Below are 25436 nucleotides of genomic sequence, written 5' to 3'. Positions count from 1 at the left end.
TTTTCAATACATTTTTCAATCCTCTAGAATTTGGACTTCTGGGCTTCTTTTACTTCTTTATTTCTTTGTTCACAGCTTCGGTGGAAACAGCAGCCGGTCTGCAGCTGAAGTCAGAAACTCTTTGAAACACTTGACATAAGTGCGTCAATCTTTTCTCCTCGCCGTCACGGCAACAAGGTTTGTTTTTGTTTGAGCCTTCAAAATAAGATACATAAATACTTAATGCAGTGCTTTCAAACACTTCACATTCAATCAAAAATCCTTAAAAAACTCCCTTCTGGTAAAAATGGACAACCACCTCCGTCGGAAGGAGTTAAAAAAAAAAAATACTGACATCGACTGCAGCACTCTTTCATGTGCAGCGATAAGCCGCCCTGTTTTAAAGTCCTGGAAGCCAAGTTCAAGGATAATTGCTTGATTAATAACTCAAAGTCCCGACGAGCGTCTGGATGAGCTCTAATAGGAGGGCCGGAGCAGGAAACCAGCCTCCAGTATACTTTATTTTCTTTTTAAAAGATGAATTTCTCCAACAACATTAAGCGTTTTTCCTGACGGTGGAATATCTGCCCGTGAGAAGACGTGCAGCACTCGCAAAAAAAATAGAAGAGAAAATAAAACTGATGAGCTGTTAAGTATGAGAGAAATGGAAAAAAAGGAAGACAGTCTAAAGCTCCGTTATGACGCAAAAAAAAGTGCATGTTGGCATCGGTGGCATTTAGGTCACGGCAACGCTAACCAACAGCTTCGGATCCTCCCAGTTTCATGTGTTGGAAAAGCTTCCAGGGAAATATTCATGTTGCGGATGAAAAGTAACCAATGAGAGGATTGTGGAGCAGAATAATAAAAGCCTCCACCCGTGTCCTTGGATGGATGTAGAGCCGGGTACTGAAAGGTAGCACGACAGGAGGGCTTCTCACTTCCTTCACCGGGGCTTTGGAGCTGAAGCTGTCAGACGCTACAAAAACTCAGGTCAAAGTCTGAGGATTTGGTCCAAGCCAACGTGGAAGTCTCTTTTAAACACCCCCCCCCCCTCTACATACTTCAGTGGCATCAGGACGAGACGAGTCCTGATGATGATGCTTATAAAGTCTCAGAGACGAAACCAGACAACTGCCGGAAAAAAGCCGACTTGTGTGGAGATCAGTGGGAGACAGGTGGTCCGACAGGCATTAATGTGATGGGGGGGGGGATCAGCGCCTGGACAGAGCGGCTGTGATGGAGGAGGGAGGGGGGGGGGGGACACATCTGACCACAGCTGGACGTCCGTGTCCGGCTGTCAGCTTCCCGGTGGGAACGCTGCACCGCTCATATCGTTTACCGGCTGTGTACGTAAACCCCGCCCCCAACAAACGACCCCACGTTGGCCCTCCACACCAGGTTACCGATGGCGACGCAAACGAAGACGGACAGGAAGGCCCACGAACGCGTCACGCACGTCTGAATGAAATGGAAAAGCCGTCACAGGAAGATGGATGTTTGTGCACCAACATGATTCATGTCTCCAAATAAAAGCATTTGATGGAAGATCCAGAGTTTTTTTTTTTTTGTTGGGAGTCAAACAAGACTCAGTGCAGGAAAAAAAAAAAACAACCTTAAAATGAAAAATAATAATTCAATAATATCCATACACAAATTGCAAAAATATAACATGTTGCATTATTATTATTATTTTTTAATTCCATAAATGCCTGATTGTAAAAAGTCCTATTCATGAGTGTGTGTGTGTGGTATCCAACACTTTAAACATAAAAAGGATAAGCTGGAAGAAGAGGAAGAGGAAGAGGGAGAAGAAGAGGAAGAAGAAGAGAGAGAGGAAGAGAAAGAAGAGGAAGAAGAAACACTGAATATACTTCTAGTAATTGCAGCAAATCAAAGCACTGTGAAATTAACCATCACTCAGCATGCTATCAAACACCCGACGCTTCGGGAGCCACTGCTTCTCGGTGCACGTGGTGTGTGTGTGTGTGTGTGTGTGTGTGTGTGTGTGTGTGTGTGTGTGTGTGTGTGTTGAAGGATGCTCTAAAAAACAGAAACTGTCTGCATGATCTAAACAGTAGAACCTGTTCCTTTCTCTGTGAATCTCTATCGGATGTTTGTTTTTTTAAAAATCTTCTCACGATGCTATTTTATTTTTTCAAACAAAATGAAAAAAAAAAAGGGAAAAAAGTGATGGTGACAACGAAACTCCTCCCCCTCGTCGTGGTTCTGCTGAGTCGTGGCGTCCTGGCAGGTCTAGTGCATCTGATATGTACAGTACAGGATCGATGATGGGGTGAAAACAAGGGGAGAGTTCTATTTGGCAGGCTGTGAATAATTCACTGTGAAAGGTTGTTGTTGTCCAGAGTGAAAGGAAGCATGGTGAGACGGAATTCTTCATCACAAAATTTCACACAATATAGAAAATTACTTTTTCCCCCTCCTCTCGAGCGTGAACTGTCTGAACGACATCGGTCGATGCCGAATGTTGTCCATTTCATGGTTTTGTTTTTTTGAAATGTATTTTCTCTCCCGGGGAAACGTTTCCACGTCCTTCGCTCCTCCTCTGCGGATCAGAAGCTCTGTTTCCTCACGATGTCCAAAAAAATCAAAAAGATGCAAAGAACAATATCCACGCCTCGTTGAGGATCGGCCTCGTCTCCTCGACACTTCCTTTTTTTTTTCTTTTCCTTTTTGTTGTTGCCCTTTTAAAGGGTAGCTTTCCTACTCAGTCCGTCTAGTGTACAAGCTTATATCATCTATAAATTTAGATAAACTCCTCGCCTCCTTATCTGCAGTTTTTCTTTTTTTTTCCTTTTAAAAAAATCTTTACAAAATTATCAGAACAAACAAACCAAAAAAAAACATAAAAATGAAAATTGGTGGAAGATTGGAAAAAAAAAAAAGAGTGTTGCTGGTCACTTCTAACCTCCCATACGTCTGGCTCCTTAGATGGGTCGGCTGTGTCACAGCTGATCCCAAAGATGGAGGGAGGAGGAGGGAGGGAGGGGGGAGTCACGGTGAGGGGAGAGGAGGAGGACAGAGGGGGAGGGGGGATGATGTTACAGACACACTGTAACTCGCCAAAAAGAAAAACAGGAAAAAAAGAAATCCACTCCATCCTCCCGGAGAGCATCTGACTGCCTTTAACCCCCCTCTGCTCCGCTTGGGAGGGTCAAACCTCCACCGACTGGATCTGGTTCATCTGTGCCCGCATCATCTGGACGCTGTTGAGGATCTTCTTTTGATGGCCCGCTAGCGTCACGCCAACCCTCAAGATGTCACTGCGAGGAGACGGAGGCCAGGATTACCACAAAGACTATAAAACACTCCTGCAGAGTCCATCTATGCATTCACTGTATCGACAACGTGACATCACAACACGGAGACGTGGGGGGGGGGAGCGCCGGCGGACAACAGCTGGAAAACAAAGAAACTGGTATGGAAAACTGAGATGACAGTGAAGGAACAGGCGTGAAGCAGCTGCGGGAAGCTTTTCCAATCACAGGAATATGTTTGGATAACCAGTTTTGGTGTACTTTGCTGAGTCATGCGGTAAAACCCCACCCGTCTCAGACCACCGGAACAAATGCTAAGAACTAGCAAGTCTCTCATTGACTCCAGTCTACTGCCGAAGTGAACACTCTGTATCGGGTTTCTCATCCACTACACAATGAAATGTCCTTGAAGTGAAGCTCAACATGATCGCCGGCTTGTATCCATACACAGGTTTCTCTAGGTGTCTATCTTACGTTTCTTTCCCTCGTTGTATTTTCTAACCAACCCCAGATTATGTTTCCTCCCTGATCCTCAAATCGAGGTCAAAGAAAGCCTCGCTAAACACATGGCGGAGAAGAAAGGGCAAGGCTTCCAGCTCTCGTGCCCACTGTTCGGCCTCGCCACTGCAAGTGTTACGATCTGCTAATTACATGCAGCGCAGCGAGCCGCTTTTATATAACGGAGGCCGGAGGCGAGTCTGGTGCTCGTTCGGAGGGTTGTTAAAGGGGAGTTTCTTTCTTCTCCTTCATGCTCGTCAGACACCAGAAAGAACAGGCGGGAGAGAGAATCGTCACTTACTCCATCGTCATCTGGGACACCACGTCGAACGTGGAGAAGTCGGCGCTGGCGAAATTGTCTTTGTACTGGCCCATCTTGATGGCGTCCAGCCACTCGTCCACGGTGCTGAAGCTGGAGAAGTCTGGGATGCTGCGGTCCAGGAGAGGCAGATGAACACTGAAGAGGGAAGAAGAAGGAGCCGTTAAGAATGATGGTCGTCCAGACGGGACTAGTGTTGCTTTCGTTAACAGAAATTATGACTAAATATCGTCGTTAACGAACCTTTATCACGTGAGGAAAACGAGACGAGACGCATAAATGCTGGTCATGTGATACTATATTTGGTTGGTAAAATAAATGTTGTTAATTCAAATCAGAGCGTCTTCTGTGTCTGGAATGGATGTGTTCTTATAGTCTATTATAGGGGTGAGTATTGGCAAAAACCTCACGATACGATACATATCACAATATCACAATATCACAATACTGCGATATAAATAAAGATGGAAACACAAGTACCTGTATCTGTACATCAGATGATATTGATCAGAGGACAAATTGAGTCAAAACTATTTCATTCAAAACAGCCTCTCCATGTTATTAATTCCCATGAAATTCACTGGAATAAATATTGAAAATAAAATGAAAAAGGATAAAGTACTGCATTCACAACGCGTCTAAACATGAATCTTTTTTTTTTTAATCGATCTTTGGAGTTGAAAAATCTATATTGTATTGGGCAGCAAAGTATCGCGATATATTGCCGTATCGATATTTTTACCCACTCCTAGTCTATAAGGTAACAATAATATAATCATAAGATAACCTTGTTTGAATTGTGAAATGGGTTTGACTTAATACAATCTTTGACTAAAATAAGACTAAAATCCCAGACTTTTAGTCGACTGAAACTAGACTAAAAACATTATGAACGTGATTAAAACTAATAAAAACTGAAATGATAGTTTGAGACAAAGACTAGACTGGAACTTAAAGTAAAACAGGCCAAAAACAACACTAGACGGGACCACCTGCATGCGATTCAAACGTGAATTACATTTTTAAGACGGCAAAGACGGAACTTGGAGAATCCCACCGGTCTTATCCATGAACCAATATTTTCCAAACTGATTCCTCATAAAAGTGTATTTTTTCCAAATGAAGTGATAAGTTCAAGGAGCCAACGTATCCCTCAGTGTCTGCGGAAAGAATCTGGCCCTCGGTCCTCGCACGCCACCACAAATCAAAGTACAGACTGAATGGAAATCAGTAAAAAAAAAAAACCTTCGCTCTCGAAGGAAAACTAACACCCAGAGCACAAACGCTTCAAAAATGTTTTTGTTTTGAAAATTGCACAACTTGCTACGATCCAGGTTTTTAGCTCGCAGCGTTTGCGGAGAGGATTTGATCTATCAAACCGAAAGGCTTTCATTTCCATAACCGCTCGGCGCCACGAGAAACGGGAGACACTGAGCTCCGAGGGAAGGAAAAACGTAACCCGTGCCACGGATGGCACTTTGGCAGCGGCGTGACGTTCCTGTTAGGAAGAGGAAAAGCCTCTACATGGAGGAGATCAGAGATATTGTTCAAGATGTTATCCATGTGATGAATGATGCTCAAACCAGAGTCTTGCGGGTCCTCTATGGAGGTCTATGACATGGTCTACGGAGGACCAGATAAAACACACATGCGGATGGTAATGAAGAACACACGTCTGCTCCCTGTGTTATGACTACGAGTGTGACTGACAATGAAGAAGACCACCCCCCCCCTCACCCTGACGACAGCGGGGTCATGGCCTTCAGGGTGTTGGGGTTGCGGATCATCTTGTCCAGGTTGTTGACGATCTGGCTGAACTTGGGCCGGTTGTTGCGCTCCTTCTGCCAGCAGTCCAACATGAGCTGGTGCAAGGCGCTGGGGCAGTCCATGGGCGGGGGCAGCCGGTAGTCCTGCTCTATGGCGTTGATGACCTGCAGGGGGAGACAGAGATCTCTTAAGGGTGGCCGGGAGGAGATGGATGGGTGGGAACTGCATTAAAGATCTGCACTCGCAGTCCCACCTGAAGGGAAAGCATGTAAACACATAAATAACAAAGTGATTCTTATGCCCTAATAAAGGCCTTGTGAGTGATTTATTATCAATATGTCATCATTAGATTGTTCAATAAATGTGTGAGGAGCCTCGGTTGAAAGCTAGTTTAACTAGTTTATATACAGTCAGGTTCACAAGATAAACAGGACGGGTCGTGAGATTTTTTGTTGTTGTATTTTTGTATTTTCATTGTATTGTTATATTGCTATATAAATAAATAACGTTGAAGTTAAGGTGAGAGAAGAAGAAAAATATCAGTTGCTGCATAGATTCATTCAGACTTTATACACTTTTTCTGAAATATTGGACTATTTTATATCATTTAATAGAACCATGAGAGGTTTAGAGGGTAACATGTCTCTCTGGTGGAACAGACCAAAACAGACTGTGAACCACAGGTTCGGTGTTTCTTATAATAAAATAACTAGTAGGTATACCTCTCTGACACGTGGGGGAGTAAAGCACAGAGTATCAGGGCCTCAAACACAGTACCTGTTGTTAAATGTTCCTTTAATAAACATCTGAATATAACTGCTGCATTAATAGTTTCTGGGTCGTGTCTCACATGGAGTAAATATATAACAGTTCCACCTGTGCTTCACCACAAAGCGTTTTAAAGAAAGCTATTACCTCAACACGTAGAAACATATAAACATATCTATTTGTGCACAAATCACCACATTAGCTCCCTGCGCGGCGGCGGCGGCGGCCGAGTTGTTAAACACCAGTTAAGGTCGTTAAGAACATAAACCTTATTCCACCAACTCCACATTTCTGCCAGATGTGACCTCATTTTCTGGCCTTTGCAAAGTATTTAATGCGCTCTCTCTCTCTGCAAAGCCACATTAAAAATCCGTCTGGCTCGGCCCGCTGATGTTGTTGGTCGAAGGGGCGCGTGTAGGTGGCTCACGGTTAACGGAGTGAAACCGCCCGGAGGACGAGGACGCCCACCCCCCTCCCCTCATTACGGGGGCCATTAAAGGAGCTCCATTCAGACTCAGATTAATCTCATTCATGAGACCTCCGAACGAGGACCCCGATGGAACAGAAACACTATCTGGAGCTGCTAATAAGATAACCGTTGAGGTCCTCGGTCCCTCTCAGCACATTAGTGTTCTCACTTTCAATTTGAAACTATTTTCATTATCTCCCCCCCCCCCCATAATTTGCTCTCTCCTCCCCCTCCTCCTCCCTGCTACCCAGAGGGAGATGGGAAATAAGAGGCTCCAGTTGAAGAGCAGAGAAAATGTCCACCCGAGCACTGCCGTGCATTTCAAATGATCTGATTATGTCTCTGTGGTGAGTGTGGAGGGGATTCACATAAAAACCCACCAGTGAAAGCTGCTGTTCATCTGTGGGAAAACAGACACGATGAGGAGTCTGAGGCCGGAATGATGGTAGCTTTCACTTGTTGTCATAGCAACGGAGGCAACAACATCCGGTGTTAGCCGAAACCAAGCAGCTTGTTTATATCAGATGATATACATAAAGAAAGTGGCAAATTTCCTTTTTTTTCTGGGAATATTCCCCCTCTCTCGGCTCATTTTTTGTTTTTTTCTACAGAAGCCCAAACACGCCGTCGTAGAAATCTGACTGCAATAAAAAAAAACGATTGCAGGCAATACGTACGTCTTGATTGGTCATGTCCCAGTAAGGCCTCTCTCCGTAGGACATGACTTCCCACATGACGATCCCGTAGCTCCACACGTCGCTGGCCGAGGTGAACTTCCTGTACTGGATGGCTTCGGGTGCAGTCCATCGGATCGGAATCTTTCCTCCCTGAGAACACAAAGGAGCGAGACCTGAAACCTCGACCGCCACGGAGACATCGTTCACGGCGACAATGCCGCCGGTAACCCACACTGGGAGGAGGACATGATAAAACCCCTGGGACTGAAGTACATGGAGCTTGTCTCTTCTTACCAGAGCGCTGGTGTAGGTGGGGTCTGACGTGTCGTCCTCCAGGAAGCGCGAGAGGCCGAAGTCCGACACCTTGCACACGAGGTTGCTGTTGACCAGGATGTTGCGGGCGGCGAGGTCGCGGTGCACGTAGTTCATGTCGGCCAGGTACTTCATGCCCGAGGCGATGCCCCGCAGCATGCCGACCAGCTGGATCACGGTGAACTGCCCGTCGTTTTGCTGTAAAACAGACAGACATGTTGGGTTAAATGGAGGTGCAGCTAGGAATTCTGGGTCACCTGATCACACGTGCACGTTTGACACTAGTTTCAACCCCTTAAACAACGCTTTAATATCGCTTCCTTTGTTGCATCACATTTATGCAAAACAAGTCATGACAATTTGTTTGCAGAATTAATTTAGCTGGTTAAATTATTTTGATATTGATTTATTCTCTGTAGTTGAATTTAAAGCACATTTAAAGGAGTCATCACCTGGAAATCGCAATTTCTCTTGTTAAAACATGCATATCTGTGTTTGACCTCAGTTGAAAATTGCCTGAAAGGCTGGAGTTTGAAAGTGGCGCCGTTTTTTCGCTTCTGCTCTTTTTCCGAACAGGAATAGCACACAAGGGTGTGCATTCCTAAAGCACGAGATTTTGATTCTGCGCCTTCGGTGACGTCACCGTGGCGGCTACTTGCATAAGCCCACCCCTCTTTCACCACCCAACCCCGCCCCGTCCGCTACCTGAAATCGCCGAAGCGCCGCCATTATGTTTTGGAGTCTGCATGCAGGCAAGCCCCCCCGGCTCTGTCCTTCCTGCGGCGAATCAACGCGCGCCTCATTACATATTATACAATGCACATCCGGACCAGTCAAAACCTCGCGCGTAATCTCGCGTGATAAAATCGCGGTACGAAAAAGGGTCAGAACAAGCTCAATGTTTGATTAAAATTTTTTTTCTTTTTTCTAATAAGTTTTACGAATTGATCCAAAGCGATCCAAGGGGGGCTGGATACGTATAAAACCAGGTGATGACTCCTTTAAACAAAAGTAACCATAAAAATAACGTGAAATAAAAAAAAAAGGCTTATAAAATGTATTTTTGCATCTGGAAAAGCGTTCTATTAAAATGATTATTTATGGGTTCGGGCTCTTACGGGTTAATAGTGTAATTCATTGAGGACTTTGTGTTAAATGTTCTGACAGCAGCAGGCATCTCATCTCAAACAAAGGAAATATGTCGTCTGAATTTGAACAATAAACTCTTGAGAGTGTGGCTTTAAGGTATTTGTTTCCCTGAAGACAAAGAGCTCATCCCCTCCATCAACTAAAGGTGGCGTTATAATAGAAAATGACTCCGACATGTCTGCTTGTAACCCAACACGCATGTGGCCGACGTGGAGAAGTTACTTTGTAGTATTAGTTTCTGTCCCACAGGACCCAAACCTCCAGGTCTGGGTTGGGGTCCACCTCGGCGGGGCTAAGCCCGGGTCTGGCTGGCTGTCTACAGCTGTCCCCCCCCCCCCTCCTCCAGGATTCGGTGAGGGTCTGGAGCGGTGCTGCAGCTGTGCCTCCAACTGTGCACACCTGCATTCTCTCCACCACCCACCACGCCGCCGCCAACACAGGAACCCAGAGAAAGCAGGGCGAGGGGGGGGGGGGGGGGGGGGGCAGGACCCCCGAGCACAGACCCGGTAACGGTCTGCATGACCGCTCCACTAGTCCAGTCCTCTCTCTGCTGCTCATTAGCCGACAAGCTGCTCGTTCCTTCTCGCAAATGAAGACGGATGCATAATTCATCAAACGCACATCGTAACCTGCAGAAATCTGTGTTTGCATTCACTCTTTAATTGGAAAGTTACTGCAAAGTCTTCAGGGGTCACGTCGGGCAGGAACGTGGAGAATCAAGGTCTGCCGTGATTTATTTGGATCTAAATGTTTTCTATCAAAGGTGGACTTTCATTAGGGTTCAAGCTCCCGAGGGGGGGCGGAGCTTGTGTTTGGTTGTCGTTATTTATTGCCTGCTCTGTGGCTCTACTTCCTGTGAGCAGGGAAGAGCTAGAAACTTCAACCTGGACCCAATCACTGGAATTTATGTGCTTTAGACAAATCAAGTCTGAAACTACTTTGAAGGACGCAAAGATCAAATCCAAGCTGAGAGAAGAAAACCGCAGACGGCCGAAACACCAGGACCATCATTTCAGACATTAGTCTTATTTCCTTTTCAAGACGTTGACGAATGAACAGACTCGTTCTGCACAAAACAATAAAAACATCGGGCAGGATATATCTCCGAAAGAGTTCCGTTAAAAATACCCTATAATTCCAATTAACCACAAGGGGGCGCTACGAATGCAAATAGCATGGTAGGACACAAATGATATTCTAAATCACTGACTGCATGAATGAAAGGGTGTGATGCCTCCTCCGTTAAACAGCAGATTTAACCTGAAGTGAAACCTGCTTGACTTTGGTTTCACTTCCTCGCGGCTGAATTTCCTTTTCCTTTCGCTGCATATCGTTCTCAGCTCTGATCTATTCTCTTCCTGCCCTGCAGGGGGGAGGGGCTTCAGTGGCCATTTTAAACAAGTGCCCACCAGCCACCGCGTTGGCCGCTGTCAGCGCCCGTTGTCATAAACTGTCACCACGAGGTTCCCCGTTGTTGTGGGTACAATGCGCTGTCACATATGCTCAGCAAACACACACACGTACACAAACAGCCTTCACCAGCGAGATCACATTCCAAGAAAAGGGCTGATGCTGCGTCTCTGAGGTCGGGAGGCAGAATGCAAATAGAGGCTCGGGCTGAACGGCGTGCTGACAGCGGATCATCCGCTTGTCTTCTCCGTGGGTTTGATGCCGGGGCTTAAACAGATTCTCATGTTCGGGGGCGACTGTTTTCAGGCACTTTAATTCAATTCACTTCCAGTACTTCACATGAAATGTGCTGGTTGTTATTAATGGAACACATAATTTACAACATACTACACATCTGTAGCCACCGGACTTCTTTCTACGCTCCAATACTGCGGGAGAAACCATCTTTATAAGTGGCTTAAATTAATTTATAATGTGGCATTCTCACTGCACTCACACGTCCATACAGTTTTCTTTCTGCCACATAAACTACAGTTCCCATGACATCATTTAAATTTGGACGGAGATCATATATCCCCTATTTCCATAAATCAGAGGCCCTTTTCCTGCTCCTTCCAAAAAACGTGAAGAGAGCAATTAGCGAGGATGAAAGCATACAAAAAGTCATATTAGGAAAGAAGAAGAAGTTTATATTTCACTAACATCCTGAGACGGATGGTGAAAGGCCGTGTGACATCTCATCTTATGACCCCATTCATTCTCCAAACATCTGACATCTCATTTTAAGTCTCACAAAGGATTTGAATTATTTATGCGAGTCGTAAAGTGGGGGGAGAGAATGTCTTTTCTCTGGTTAGATTATGAAAATTAAAAAAATCCCATGAACTTGTGAGCTCTGCGTATTTCTTATCAGGGGAGGAGGATGAGTGTGTGTTTCTGATATGTGGTGTGAATGCAAAGTTAAAACAACAAAGAATGAAATGAACTGAAAATATCAAATATAGAGAGAAAACATCATTAAATTGTAATATCCAAGTGTTGCTTCACATAAGGAAGAGTGTAAGAAGCTGAAAGCATGAATAAGTGTCATCAATAGGCTCACTCAGCTGTAGTTGATGAACTTTAATTATGCGGGTTTAGAGGAACCTTGGCTGTTGGTTTCTGACAGGTAGCGTGTCAGCTGTCGAGTGGAACGCTGACAGAAACCCACATTAAACTTTTGACATCATCCTAACGTGTGTTTTTTGCGCTGAGAGTTCTGCAGCAGCTCGTCTTGTCAGTCTGTGAAGCAGCTCGACAGCAGCAGGTTTGTCATTCTCGTCTGAGTACGACGGCGTTTAAAAAAAATAAAAATAAACGCAGCCGAGAGAGAGGGGGCAGATATTCAGAGAAGAAAAGAGGGGCCGATATTCAGAGAAGAAAAGTGGCAAATTTGCGACATTTATATATCCTTTATAAACAAGTGGCTTGGTTCCACTAACACCGGATGTTTGCCGTTGCCATGACAACAAGTGAAAGCTACCACTAGCATCTTAGCTCAACCGCCCCGATCAATAAACACTCATATAAATAAAAGCATCATCACCCTAAGGACCTTAACGAGGTGATGTCACACGTTGGGATGATTCATTACAAACATAAATACGTACATTCATGGGACGTTAGCTAGCATAGATGCTTGGTTGTTAGCATCGTAATACATTTTTAACCTTTTTTTACCCGTAATATTGCCCCCCTCTCTCGCCGTTGTATATGAGCAACTATGCAACTTATATCAGTAAATATAATGCAACTGTTTTTTCCAAATCTACTGATGTAAAACACCACGTATCTCATCTTGATGAATGCAAGTTAAAATCTGTCATTTTTCCTATAGAATGTTTATTATGATCTTCTGACTGGCTGGTACATAATGTCATTATTCATTTACAGCATCAGACTCTATTGACAGCTTTGAGTTGATTATCATTGGTGGGATTTAAAACCCTGTAGACCACTTTCTTCAGAGGTGAAGAAACAACAGTAATAATAATAATAATAATAATAATAAAATAGTTTGCTCACTCTGAGGAAGGAGTCCAGCGAGCCGTTCTCCATGAACTCGGTGATGATCATGACGGGGCTGCTCTTGGTGACCACGCCCTCCAGGTGGATGACGTTGGGGTGGTCGAACTGGCCCATGATGCTGGCCTCGCTCAGGAAGTCCCGCCTCTGCTTTTCCGTGTAGCCAGACTTCAGCGTTTTTATTGCCACGAACATCTCCCGCTTCCCGGGCAGCTTCAGGTTCCCGCTGCACACCTCGCCAAACTCTCCTGTTAACAAGGCACGTGTGGAAGAAGAAAGAAAGAAATGAGCGCGGCTCTTTGCATCCACTCGTATTTAGAAATCAAATAAAAGTCTATTCCATTCCATGCACGTTTCCAGTCTGATTTTTCCATTACCTGCACCAATGACCTGTTCAATCTTCACACAGGATATATCAATCTCCTTGGCAAACTCCCTCACAGCCTCGTTGGGGTCCTCATATGTGAACGGATCAATATAAATCTTCATTCCTGGAGTCACTTGGAAAAAAGGAAAGAACCTCTATAATATTTGATCCTCCTCTTGGTCATGCTTGCACTCCTACGGGCTCCACACTCACAATCAATCCAGCCTGCATTCACGCATTACTGTACAATTATGCCATTTTCATGTGTGACATTCAGGTGGTGAAGGTTGAGAGATGGAGGTGGGGGAGGGGTGGAGGTGGAGGTGTAGTTATGTTGTGACTCCTGCCTCGTGGCTACTGTGTGCTGCTGTTCAGCCAGCAAGGACACCGCTCCAGTCTTCTCAGCTTGTGATAAGGCAGGTTAATATATATATCATCTCCCGTGAGTCATAGTGCCATTAACACTGGGGAGAGAAAAGCCGGACCTGTCTCAGCATCGCTCAGCTTCACTCCAAGAAATAAATTGGCTCTCCTAAGCCCTGATGCCAGGTAAATTGGCTTAAGGTGGCCCTTTAAGTGTCCGGGGACTTAAGTGTCCTGAGTTTTAAATCCGATTATTCGTCTCTCACCTTCCACATCAGGCCCGAGGCTATTTTGAATGGATACTGAGCTGCTGCAGAGAAGCGTAGCACCCGAAAAAAAAAAGCCTGGCGAGCTACGCTGAAGAAACGTGCCGCAGAGATGAACAGATGGAGGATAGAGGATGTGACCGGACAGACCACCCCGCTACGATGGCAAAGACCACCAAACACAAGAAGCTTGAACTGTAGCTGCTCTGAGATCAGGCTGCACACGTTTAGCTTCTGCTAATCGCTGTCAAACACCAGACTGGATTACAGCGTGAAGCTTTTTGAGATTAACATGAAGAAGACGAGGCAGGTTGGTGATTACACAATCAAATGAGCAAATGAAGGTATAAACTTCCTGCATGTCTCCACACACATGCAGGGAGAACGATGGATTATTAGCTTTAATATCTGAGGAGGCGGAGCCGCGGTTGAAATGACGGATTCATTTCTGCATTCTTGTCATTCAAGCTCTCCGCTTACGATGTATGAAGTCAGAAAAGTCATTGAGAGCATCCATTCATTTCGTCTTTTTTTTTTTAACAATGGACAAATGACTCATGTTGCATTAGCATGCTAATGGCGTTAACGTGAGTGAAGGTTGACCTATTTCCACCTCAATGGATTGAGTTAACTATGAAATGTGATGATGCTCCCAACACACACTTTGATGTGGTTAAAGCCAGACTCCGAGTGAGTCAGACAAGGCAGGATTACTGGGTGGGTGGGTAGGTAGGTAGGGGGGGGGGGGGGGGGGGGGGGGTGCTCTGCCGGGGCCGTAGTCAAGGACACCAGCATGCAAGGTGGTAGCCATGGAGACAGGTGTGTGTGTGTGTGAGGGGCTGAATGACGGGCATGGAGAGACGGCTGTGAGAGCTGGTAGTTATGGAGACAGGTGTGTGTGTGTGTGTGTGTGTGTATGTGTGTGTGTGTGTGTGTGTGTGTGTGTGTGTGTGTGTGTGTGTGTGTGTGTGTGCGTGTGTGTGTGTGTGTGGTTTACTCACTGTGGCCGCTGGTGTAGTGCTGCAGTTTGTCCGTGTATTCGGAGTCGGCCCTCTCAAAGCCACGCCTCCTGGGGGAAACACAAAGAACTCTAGACCCGGTTGAAGCAGACAGGGCAGGGAGGGGCAGGGACAGAGATCAAACACACCCCGAAGGTCGACCTACACACGAGACGCACCGACTCACATCACAGAGATTTGTTTATTCTTCTTTGCTGCACTGGAAAATATATTTTCCTTTCCTGTGGGCAGCAACATTTAAAAAAAAAGATGCACCTCACAGATCCATGTCTGATTCATTGTGTGATGCATTGTGGGATAGTTTGGTTGTAGACACGGACAAGGTTTCAAGGAAGTCCCAGATACGCCTGTCTGAGCACCCAGAGGTGCTCATGTATTTCACTGAGCTGTGAGCAAACCTTTTAGCGTTCTGAAGATCAATTAAAACGATCATCTATCAGAGCGATCTGTCAGCTCGGACATTAAATCTGAATCTTTATACGTTCTGTGATAGGGCATTAGAAACCGTTTTTTATTTCCTCGACTATCCAACAGATCTCAAAACGCTCAATCACACACTTTTATTTCGTCCTGGCCAAGTTCCCAAACTCTCCCACAATGCAACGGGCGACCCGTGTCATTTGGCAAGAAACAAATGTAACGTTGGGGGGAAATACAAGCAGAATAAATGCTCTGAAATGAAGGATCTGTGCATCGGTTTGCTGTGGAGGACTGGACTGAAACTCCAGCCTTGGCAGAGCTGCACACAATCTGATCCCCGCCGAGCAGCAGCACCTACAGAACTTTACTGTTATTCAATGTTGACTTTTATATATTACTCCTGCTGCTGAAAGACTGGACTTTATTAAGAATTAATATCTCTGAAAACCAGATGGTTTTATCTCTCCACAACTCACATTTATCCTATTTTAATCAAAACCAGAATTTGGGCTTTATTGGCCAAGTATGTGTACACACACGAGGAATTTGACTTTTTTCTTTCTTTTTTTCGCTCAACGGCTCCAAGAGCAGTTTTTCAATGATTTATTTTTTTAAAGATAGAAGTACTAACAGCTACAGGCAAGAACAATAAAGCTGAAGAGAGATAGGTAAACACCATAATTGAACTATTATTTAAACACGAGTCGTAAACAAGCCAACAGACCTCGGACAACCTCAGCCATTAAAAGCGACTTAAACAAAAGTGGAAGAGTCCACTTTACCAGCGAGTGCAGCTGCTTCATTGGATCGTTCCAACACCAACTGGGACAGGACTGACTCACCGGTTGCAGACGATGATGATGACGACCACGGCGATGAGGAAGACCAGGCCGGCAGCTGCCGAGCCGATGATGAGAGGCAGCTTCTCCTGAATGCTGGTGTTGTATTCCTCTGTAGGAGGAAGAAAACGTACATAAACAGGGTGCCATGCACACACACACACACACACACACACACACACACACACACTGAAACATATGGGGAGGCATCTGAGCCGCTGCATATGGAGGGAGCGACGGGTGACAGACAGACATACGGCCGGGTGAAACCAAACGAGCGTCTTGGCTACGGACCATTTTTCTCCGAAGCACGATGAATGTGCTCCGACGATACGGACCAATCATCTGGCAGACGGCGTGTGAAGAGAGAGAGAGAGAGAGAGAGAGAGAGAGAGAGAGAGACAGAGAGAGGGAGAGCATGTTTGGGTGAGACCCAGACCGATCAGACAGCCAAGAGCAGGAATCCAGCTACTGAATGGGCACACGGAGGCCAGAGTCAGGCCCTCTCTCTCTCTCTCTCTCTCTGTCTCTTTATCTGTCTCTCACCCGAGATCCCGACGGTTTTATGTATATAGTTTATGAACAAAATGTATGTTTTTTTTTAAATAAGTCCTACATATAATGTGTTTGGGGATAAAAGCTGGTCCTCTGTTAACTGAGCCGGTGACATTAATGTGGTCCTCGTTCACCAGAGAAAAATAGTATTCCTTTTTATAAATACTAGTACTCACTATATTGTACTTATTTTACATCACGTGTCACCTCTTTTCTTCTTGAAGGATTTCTAGTTGTGTTATTTGTCTTTCTGACATTCAGTGATTTTCAGGGTATTAAATATGAGTAAATATTGTTTCTTATATGGAGGAACACGTCTTTAATCCCTCCGATTAGTCTACTTGTACTATGTGTGGACATTTTGATGAATAATACTATAATACAGTTATAGCCAAGTGTTTGTTGACAATAACTGTACATTAATAATTAAAACGTTGCCTATGAAGATTTATTTTGGTTTTTCTATGCTATTATTTACATTGACAGCAGCCTCCACTCACGGATTTCCACTTTCTTTCTTTTCTAGTTTATAAAAAGTGAACAGCTGGTGTGACCCGACTGTTTGGACACGCCCACTAGATGCCCGGCGTTGTTGTTGATCACATGACGCCGCCGTGAGTCGGTTGATGCAGCAGTTAGAAGTCGCAGTGACAACAGGAGACGTAAATATGACCATCTGGCTACTTGATTCTGTTCTACTCCCATTCTATGGTATTTGAGAAATACACAAGAATATTACTAGTAACTACATTAGCGTGTTTTTTACATGTGTAATATTTATAACTCTGGAAAACAGTGAGCATTGAGGTACCACTGTCTAATAAAACATTTAAAAGGGGCAATTTATTCAATATTTCATAATGGGATTGAACAAAATCCCCAAATTAAAGATACAAATCATATTGCAAACACTAATTTAGTCTTCTTTTTGTAACTTTCTGCTCAGTTTCCCCTCCCTTCAGCCTTTTCCAAACTGTTCTCATCACAAAGTGCATGTTTTATTTAAACGATGGTACTCAGTGTCTCCTCACAGCAGGACACATCCTGGTTGCATGGGAACATAAAAACGGTCTTCTGTTCTTAAAAGAACTTTTTTCCCCCCCAGTAAAAACCACTTGAGTCTAACATATTCTCAGTTTCCTCAGAAATGGCCGATATGAGTGAGTTTGTGCAGCATCAGGGATGTTGGTAGGAACTGGAAGGCTAATGATGGCCGTGGGCTCTGCAGGAAGGAGATGTTCAGAGGGGAAACCCAGAACCCGGGCCTTGGCTCCCACTTTAACCTCCATGACTGGTGTTTGTGTTCCCTGCTCTGCCGCCACGCAGCTCAAAGATAACACGACTTCAACCTCATCCTTGACTCCAACGCTTATGGTGACAAACGACCAAAAAAACACACATGAAGGGAAGAAATCATGAAAGCTGAATTATAAATAATGAAATAATTTAGTGTGGGATGTTTTCCTTATTCATCTGGTTTTGGAATATCTGTGTACTCCACACAGCTGTGTGTGTGTGTGTGTGTGTGTGTGTGTGTGTGTGTGTGTGTGTGTGTGAGAGGCGATAAGGCCGCTGCGTGACATGAGCTGAGTTCTCACCCTCGGTCATGGTTTGGAAGTAGAGTTTGCCGCTGTAGCGTCCAAACCCGGCCACGGTGCGGGCCCGGACCTGGAACACGTAGATGCTGCCGGGCTTCAGGCCGCGGATGACCGCCGTGTTGGTCTGGCTCCTGATGGCGGTGGCGTTGTATTCTGATTGGTCCTGGGAGAAAGGAAAGTACACATGTACTCACAGCAGTAATTACATAGTTCAGGGTTAAGATCCAGGAACAAATGATACAACAATATCATCCATCCATCCATCCATCACTGAGGACCCTTCGCTCCACCTTCTCCTCTCAGCTCCTCCAATCAGGAAGCCACTTCAGCACATCTGGCCCAACTCTTTCACTTAAACAGCCACTACATTAAACACAGCTTTGCAAACGTGCTCTTATTTATTTATTTAATTACATTTTTCATTTCATGTTCCTGTGAGTCCCTAACCTAAGACAACTTTTCACCAGGCAATAAAGTTGTTATTTTTTCTATTTAGAAGCCAAAGCATTGAACAGAATAAACCCTGTATTGTAGCTTCGCCAGAGTAGAAAAACGCATCAGAAGTTTGTCTTACAAACAGCCGCAGGAACCACAATAGAACTAATCTGAATAATTTGCTGCCACAAACGGCATCATGTTTGATAAATCAGCAGGAGTGAAGGAGTCTAACACACACACACACACACACACACACACACACACACAGTCGGCAGATGCAGTTAAGAAGGTAGATTCGTGGCAGTTTCAGGTCAGGCGGTGTTTTCTGAGCCGCTGCCGTCTGATGATCACAGCCGTATATTTCACAGCGGCTCCTGACAGGTCTGAGAGCAGCGGAGACGGAGCCTCTTTTAGCTGCTCCCTTCAACCCGCTGATCTGTGCACACTTCTGAGTCACAGCAGGGGCCGGGACAATTGTTTTGACAGCTCTCTCCAGCAGTGTCAGAAAAGGGAATTAGACTCAGAAGTGGAACGGCTCAGCGCGGAGACGCCACGTAGATATGTGTGTGTGTGCACGTGTGTTTATGTGTGTGTGTGTGTGGCTGGGTGCTTCTTTAAGTCATCACTGTGCATTTAATAAACGCACATTTGTTTCTTGTGAGGACGTTTGCTGATCAGATGGAGCTCTGCCCTCCTTTTTCATCACTGTTCTTACAGCACCATCGTTTCAACCGCAAGTCTCTGTGTATCGATCCCAGCAGCCCTCGCTGCTGCTGTTAATACTGCTGCTATTAATGCTGCTGCTGTTAATACTGCTGCTGTTAATACTGCTGCTGCTATTAATGCTTCTGCTGCTGTTAGTGCTGCTGCTACTGCTGTTAATGCTGCTGCTACTGCTATTAATGCTTCTGCTGCTGTTAGTGCTTCTGCTGCTGTTAATGCTGCTGCTGCTGTCAATGCTGCTGCTACTGCTGTTAATGCTGCTGCTGCTGTCAATGCTGCTGCTACTGCTGTTAATGCTGCTGCTCTCAATGCTGCTGCTGTCAATGCTGCTGCTGCTGCTGCTGTTAATGCTGCTGCTACTGTTAATGCTGCTGCTGTTGTCAATGCTGCTGCTACTGCTGTTAATACTGCTGCTGCTGTTAATACTGCTGCTGCTACTGCTGTTAATGCTGCTGCTGCTGCTGTTAATGATGCTGCTGCTGTAAATGCTGCTGCTGTCAATGCTGCTGCTGTTAATGCTGCTGCTGCTGTTAATGCTGCTGCTGTCAATGCTGCTGCTGTTAATGCTGCTGCTGTCAATGCTGCTGCTGTTAATGCTGCTGCTGCTGCTGTTAATGCTGCTGCTGTCAATGCTGCTGCTGCTGCTGCTAATGCTGTTAATGCTGCTGCTGCTGTTAATGCTGCTGCTGTTAATGCTACTGCTGTTAATGCTGCTGCAGTTAATGCTACTGCTGTTAATGCTGCTGCTGTTAATGCTGCTGCTGTTAATGCTGCTGCTGCTGCTGCTGTTAATGCTACTGCTGTCAATGCTGCTGCTGTTAATGCTGCTGCTGTTAATGCTGCTGCTGCTGTTAATGCTGCTGCTGCTGCTGTTGTTAATGCTGCTGCTGTTAATGCTACTGCTGTTAATGCTACTGCTGTTAATGCTGCTGCTGTTAATGCTGCTGCTGCTGTTGTTAATGCTGCTGCTGTTAATGCTGCTGCTGTTAATGCTGCTGCTGTTGTTAATGCTGCTGCTGTTAATGCTGCTGCTGTTAATGCTGCTGCTGCTGCTGTTAATGCTGCTGCTTTTAATGCTGCTGCTGTTAATGCTGCTGCTGCTGTTAATGCTGCTGCTGTTAATGCTGCTGCTGCTATGCTGCTGCTGCTGTTAATGCTGCTGCTACTGCTGTTAATGCTGCTGCTGCAGTTAATGCTGCTGCTGCTGCTGCTGTTAATGCTGCTGCTGCTGCTGTTGTTAATGCTGCTGCTGTTAATGCTACTGCTGTTAATGCTACTGCTGTTAATGCTGCTGCTGTTAATGCTGCTGTTGTTAATGCTGCTGCTGTTAATGCTGCTGCTGTTAATGCTGCTGCTGTTGTTAATGCTGCTGCTGTTAATGCTGCTGCTGTTAATGCTGCTGCTGCTGCTGCTGTTAATGCTGCTGCTGTTAATGCTGCTGCTGCTGCTGTTAATGCTGCTGCTGTTAATGCTGCTGCTGTTGTTAATGCTGCTGCTGTTAATGCTGCTGCTGTTAATGCTGCTGCTGCTGCTTTTAATGCTGCTGCTGTTAATGCTGCTGCTGCTGCTGCTGCTGTTAATGCTGCTGCTGTTAATGCTGCTGCTGCTATGCTGCTGCTGCTGTTAATGCTGCTGCTACTGCTGTTAATGCTGCTGCTGCAGTTAATGCTGCTGCTGCTGCTGCTGCTGTTAATGCTGCTGCTGGGCCGAGAGCTGCGTTTCCTCTCCCAGTGACTGACCGTCATTATAATTGAAAGAGAGCGAGCAGAAGTTCTGAGCAATGCTCAGAAGCTCCGACTGCTAGGAGGTGCTGTTATGCAAAGCGAGTGTGAGGGATGTTCTGAATGTAAGCATCATCTAAGCATCATTTATTCAGAGGGGCGGGGGGAGGAGAGAGGAAATGTCTTTAAGGGTCAGGAAGGAATCCCTGATACCTTCTCATAGTACTGCAGCTCGTAGTCCAGGATGACTCCGTTGGGCTGGTCCGGCTGGGACCAGGACAGCGTGATGCTGTCCACCGTGCGGCTGACCTGATGCATGATGGAGACGGTGGACGGAGCTGTGGAGGACAGAAGGGTTTGTTAATGACGAGGACTTCATCAAGTCACACACGGAAGACTTTTACAGCATCTTTAAACAGCAGCAGCCAAACACCAGACTCTGCAAAAAGGTGTAATACGCAACGGCGTAAAAGTCGGTGTGATATACTGCAGCCTCCTCCTCCCTGTGAGTCTCACGGCCAGACGAGCAGCGAGTTACAACGCCGGCTAAAACCACACAAGCAGCCTCGCGGGACTTCCCGGTGTCGACTGTGATTTTCGTGTGATTAATTCACGCTTGTCAAACCGCTGATAACAGACCACGTTCTCCAAATAAATCATTTTGAAATCACCAGACCACCATGCGTTACATGCACATAAACTACACAAACAAACGCCGTAAATCTTTTTTTCTTTTCTTTTTCGAGTACGCCGGGTTTTTTTTTTGGTCCCTCACTTTCTAATTTGATTTAGTTGGAGTTGTTTATTCATGTATGGGAGAACTTTAAAGACCACAGCAGAGGTTTTCCACACTACAAATTGCATGTGTTTTAAATTACCGTTTCAATTTTTAGATTATTTTCTTACTTCCCAGGCACACATCGGTTTCCCGTGCCATTCAGAAGGTTGTGAAAATCAACATTTAGAAACTTCTGAAAGTTGCTTTATGTGGATAGACCAACACCAGAGCCTTGTTTATTTCCCCAGAGGGCATAATTATTGACTAACGGCATGGAGAACTATGTTAACTATGCTTGACATTTTTAGGGTTTGCTGGACAACCTGTGAACGGCAACAGATTTAATGCTATTTACAGTGTGTTTCTTTTCTTTTCCTTTTTTACAATGTAGCCATTTGTTTGCTAGTACTACTTAGTCATAATGCAAACTAAATTAGAGACTGCAAATTGATGTGAAGTTTACATTATTAGTTAATTAGAACCATCGGTATGGTCCTTCAACAGAAGCCAACAAACTATAACGTATAATGTGATCATTGGACATGTAGATAGTGACTACATTCATCTTTAAAAAAAAGAAAAAACATTCAAAGTATTTTTGAAGTTACTTTATATTAGTCATACATGTGACAAGTACATCATTTCAATCCCTCTCCTGACTTTCATTCACGTATTTGAAAGTAAACACAATTCTCCGTCGTAGACTTAATGACTTGTTCCATCATGGGTGGCCTGCTATAGTCGTGCACGGCCCCCGGGACTTAATGCTTGGTACATTCTTTTCAGCGCAACCATAAGGTCAGGGGAGCGTGATCACCTCACGTCCTGCAACAACCATTAAGATTAGTTCAGGGTGCCGTGGGTCAGTGTAAAGCTAAGAGAGGCTGAAGATAAAAAGCTCTGTCTGGGGGGAGCTGGCAAGGCCTGCAGGCCTGTGTGTGTGTGTGTGTCAGGAGGAGGGGTGCTGTGCAGGATTTATGGACACCCACGCTCATCCCCTACAGGCCCGTGCTGCTCACACATGCAGCCCTCAGCCAATAAAGAGAGGTCCCTTCAGCCGCACGCCTTCTCCAAAGAAACGCCGCTGATGAAGAAATGACCACCGCCACGCCTCTGCAATCAGCCCCTCTACGTCTGCATGTGTGTGTGGGGGTTTAAAATCCTCCCTATCATATTTATTTAGCTTGTTTTTATGTGGAGAAATCCTTCCTGTCAGGCAGAGGGGGGAGAAAATATATAGCGTGTAGACCACAGTGAGTCAGAGCCAATGATAAAAAAGTCATCAGCTAATCAGCGCTGCCTCGCCGCCGCCCCCTGACCCCGACAGAATCATCCACCTGAGGCGACAAATTATGATGTCTCATATAAACTGTGATGGTCAAGGGAGTGAGCGTGTCCTGGCGTGCCGCTGCCAGCGGGTAATAAATGGACGTGCCGTATTTCATCCCCGCGAAGCACTTACACCCCGACTCCACAGCGCTCATACGTCTCTCTGCAGTGAGGTCCAGACACAATCCCTTTCCACCTCGCCGTCACAAGACGACGGCCTAATAAGGCAAACGGTCACTCTACCAGGGAGCTCACGAGTATCCCATTACGGATGTACATGTATTCAAGACTGCCACATGGCCTTTTTCCTGCATAGCATTTCCATTAAACACACGGTCGCAGCCATGCCTAGTAACCCGATACGGAGCCGGGGAAACAAAGGCAGCTCATGTATTCATGTACAGGGGGATGGACGCATGCCAACATGAAAAGCTGTTGGAGGAGAACACTGTGGAGGGGTTTTTTTTTCTTGCTAAAAGAACAAACTTCCAGACAGCGAGGTGGCAGTCGCCATGTCTGAGCTCCCGGAGACCGGAACGCTTCGATGTAAACGGGGGGAAACAAACTCTGGTTAAATGTGAGTTTTAGTTTTTTTTTATGCAAAGTAGTGTTGAAACATTGGGCGTGCAGGAAGACGTCTCCATCCAGCTGCGTCGTGTGCTTTCCGAGTCGATTTCGGCGAATGCATTTCGAGCTAAGCGGACGTTCCACCAATCGAGTGAGGAATTCGGTGGTACGCCGAGTCGACGTTTCACATATGAAAACCATTTTCGTACATCTAATTTACGTAATCGACGAGTCTCCATTGTGCTCTGAAACTTCAAGTGCACCTAGAAGCTATTGAGCTTTTGCCCCAAACTTAATCTATAATTTACAGGGCTGAGTAAACACTCGGTTTCCATTGTGTCAACATCATTCACTGAGCTATGCCGCTAAATGCATGTTGTACTTGTTTCGAGCCATTTTCTCTGTTGTTACAGTAATTATTTTGAAATCATGGGGATTGCCATTAAATGAAATTAAAAACAAAGACATAAGAAAGCCCCCCCCCCCCCTTTCCCTCATTTATGCGCCAGAGACCAAATAATCATAAACCATGTCAAGTCAGATAAATCAAAGCGGGGGTGAGCTCCGCTTTCCCCGGACGCTTCATGTATAGGTTTTCCTCAATGAAAGCTCTATTCATGTTCTCAGAAAGCAATGAAGCGGTCGTAATGACAAAGACGGGGACTGTAAGTTTATGTAATTAAATTAGATGGCTGAATTGGAAAGATAAATGGCCGCGGTGAACATGTCTGTAACAGGAGTTTCCCAGATGCCACCGGGAGAGAGTGGACATGTCCAAGCCAACACATGAAACGCATCACTGATGATCATTAATGTTAAATACAAGGTGTTTTATGTTCCCTATGTTCAGCCAGTCCTCAGTTCAACTATGAAATGATTGCAGACGTTAAACTGGAGAGAAAAGAAATGAAACACAATAAGAGCTCAACAAATAAAGAAAACAATTAAAGAGTTTAATATGCTGTGGGCCCAGGAGGGGGCCCTGGGTGTCCATTCTCAAACTTCTTTCAAGGTTGTATATTGCATTGCTTAATTGTGAGAGGATGGGAGGCCCCAGCTGTTGTCAAAGAATTAGGTTTCAGACCCCACATCATTACCCGGCCTGGGATCTGATATGAAAGACTGCTTTGCAGTCTATTCTAGCATGACGCTCTGGCCTTGGCCCAGCAACACAGAACACAAAGGCCTCTGTTTTGCTCGACATCTCTAATAGATGTCTCGGTGTTATGTTTGAACACCTAGCGACTTCCCTAATCAATTAAAGATGGAGTTTACGGGGGGATATTTCCACTCATTTAAATCCAAAGCCGATTTAATGGGCCATGCTTCTGCTAACACGCTCGCAAGAAGTGAGGCTTTCATCCGTCCCGTTAATTTACGTCTCTTTTATTGCACCGCGCTCTTTCGGTGGGCTTTCCCACCTTCTCTTTGACTGTTCCTCCTCGTTTGGCTGCAGCTTCTACTGTTAAGTCTCTCATTACAGAGTGCCGTGTATACGAGCATGATGGGCATTTTTTCATTAAGAGAGGCTGGTGAAGTGAGACCATTGTGCATTGGATGGCAGCGGAGCGAGCTTAGTCATGGGCGCCCATGTCCAAAATACCCTCGTTGGGTGGATTTCCAGGAGGTGGAGGTGTGTTCAGGTGCTGCAGTAACTGTTGCGTTGAGCCATGCTCGGAGGGAGCCGGAGTGGGGAAATTACAGCAGCCATAAATAGTGACTTTTAGTTCCCGCGGCTGACAGCGAGAGACAACGTGATCTGATAC

The 25436-nt window shown here is 45.4% G+C and overlaps 2 protein-coding genes across 5 annotated transcripts in view; one reads left to right on the top strand and one right to left on the bottom strand.

The window, feature by feature from the left end:
* The window catches only part of dhrs3b (dehydrogenase/reductase (SDR family) member 3b), a 138063-nt gene that overhangs the window by 83753 nt on the left and 28874 nt on the right, over nt 1-25436 (top strand). The window lies entirely within an intron of this gene.
* The window catches only part of ephb2b (eph receptor B2b), a 113164-nt gene continuing 90801 nt past the window's right edge, over nt 3074-25436 (bottom strand). The window contains exons 6-16 of one of the 4 annotated variants that reach the window (XM_084033346.1): nt 21210-21334; nt 18115-18277; nt 15965-16073; nt 14685-14752; nt 13065-13178; nt 12688-12935; nt 8047-8262; nt 7753-7902; nt 5809-6002; nt 4054-4209; nt 3074-3260 (exon numbers count right to left, since the gene is read on the bottom strand). In XM_084033346.1, coding sequence (XP_083889472.1) covers nt 3152-3260; nt 4054-4209; nt 5809-6002; nt 7753-7902; nt 8047-8262; nt 12688-12935; nt 13065-13178; nt 14685-14752; nt 15965-16073; nt 18115-18277; nt 21210-21334 — 1652 coding nt within the window. In that variant the 3' untranslated portion in view covers nt 3074-3151. Of the gene's footprint in view, nt 3261-4053; nt 4210-5808; nt 6003-7752; nt 7903-8046; nt 8263-12687; nt 12936-13064; nt 13188-14684; nt 14753-15964; nt 16074-18114; nt 18278-21209; nt 21335-25436 lie in introns of all 4 variants that reach the window. The other 3 variants (XM_084033344.1, XM_084033347.1, XM_084033345.1) reach the window with 3 other exon arrangements.

The sequence above is a fragment of the Eutrigla gurnardus genome, assembly GCF_963514095.1.
Source record: "Eutrigla gurnardus genome assembly, chromosome: 2".
Classification (NCBI taxonomy): domain Eukaryota; kingdom Metazoa; phylum Chordata; class Actinopteri; order Perciformes; family Triglidae; genus Eutrigla; species Eutrigla gurnardus.
This window is presented reverse-complemented; position numbering and strand designations above follow the sequence as displayed.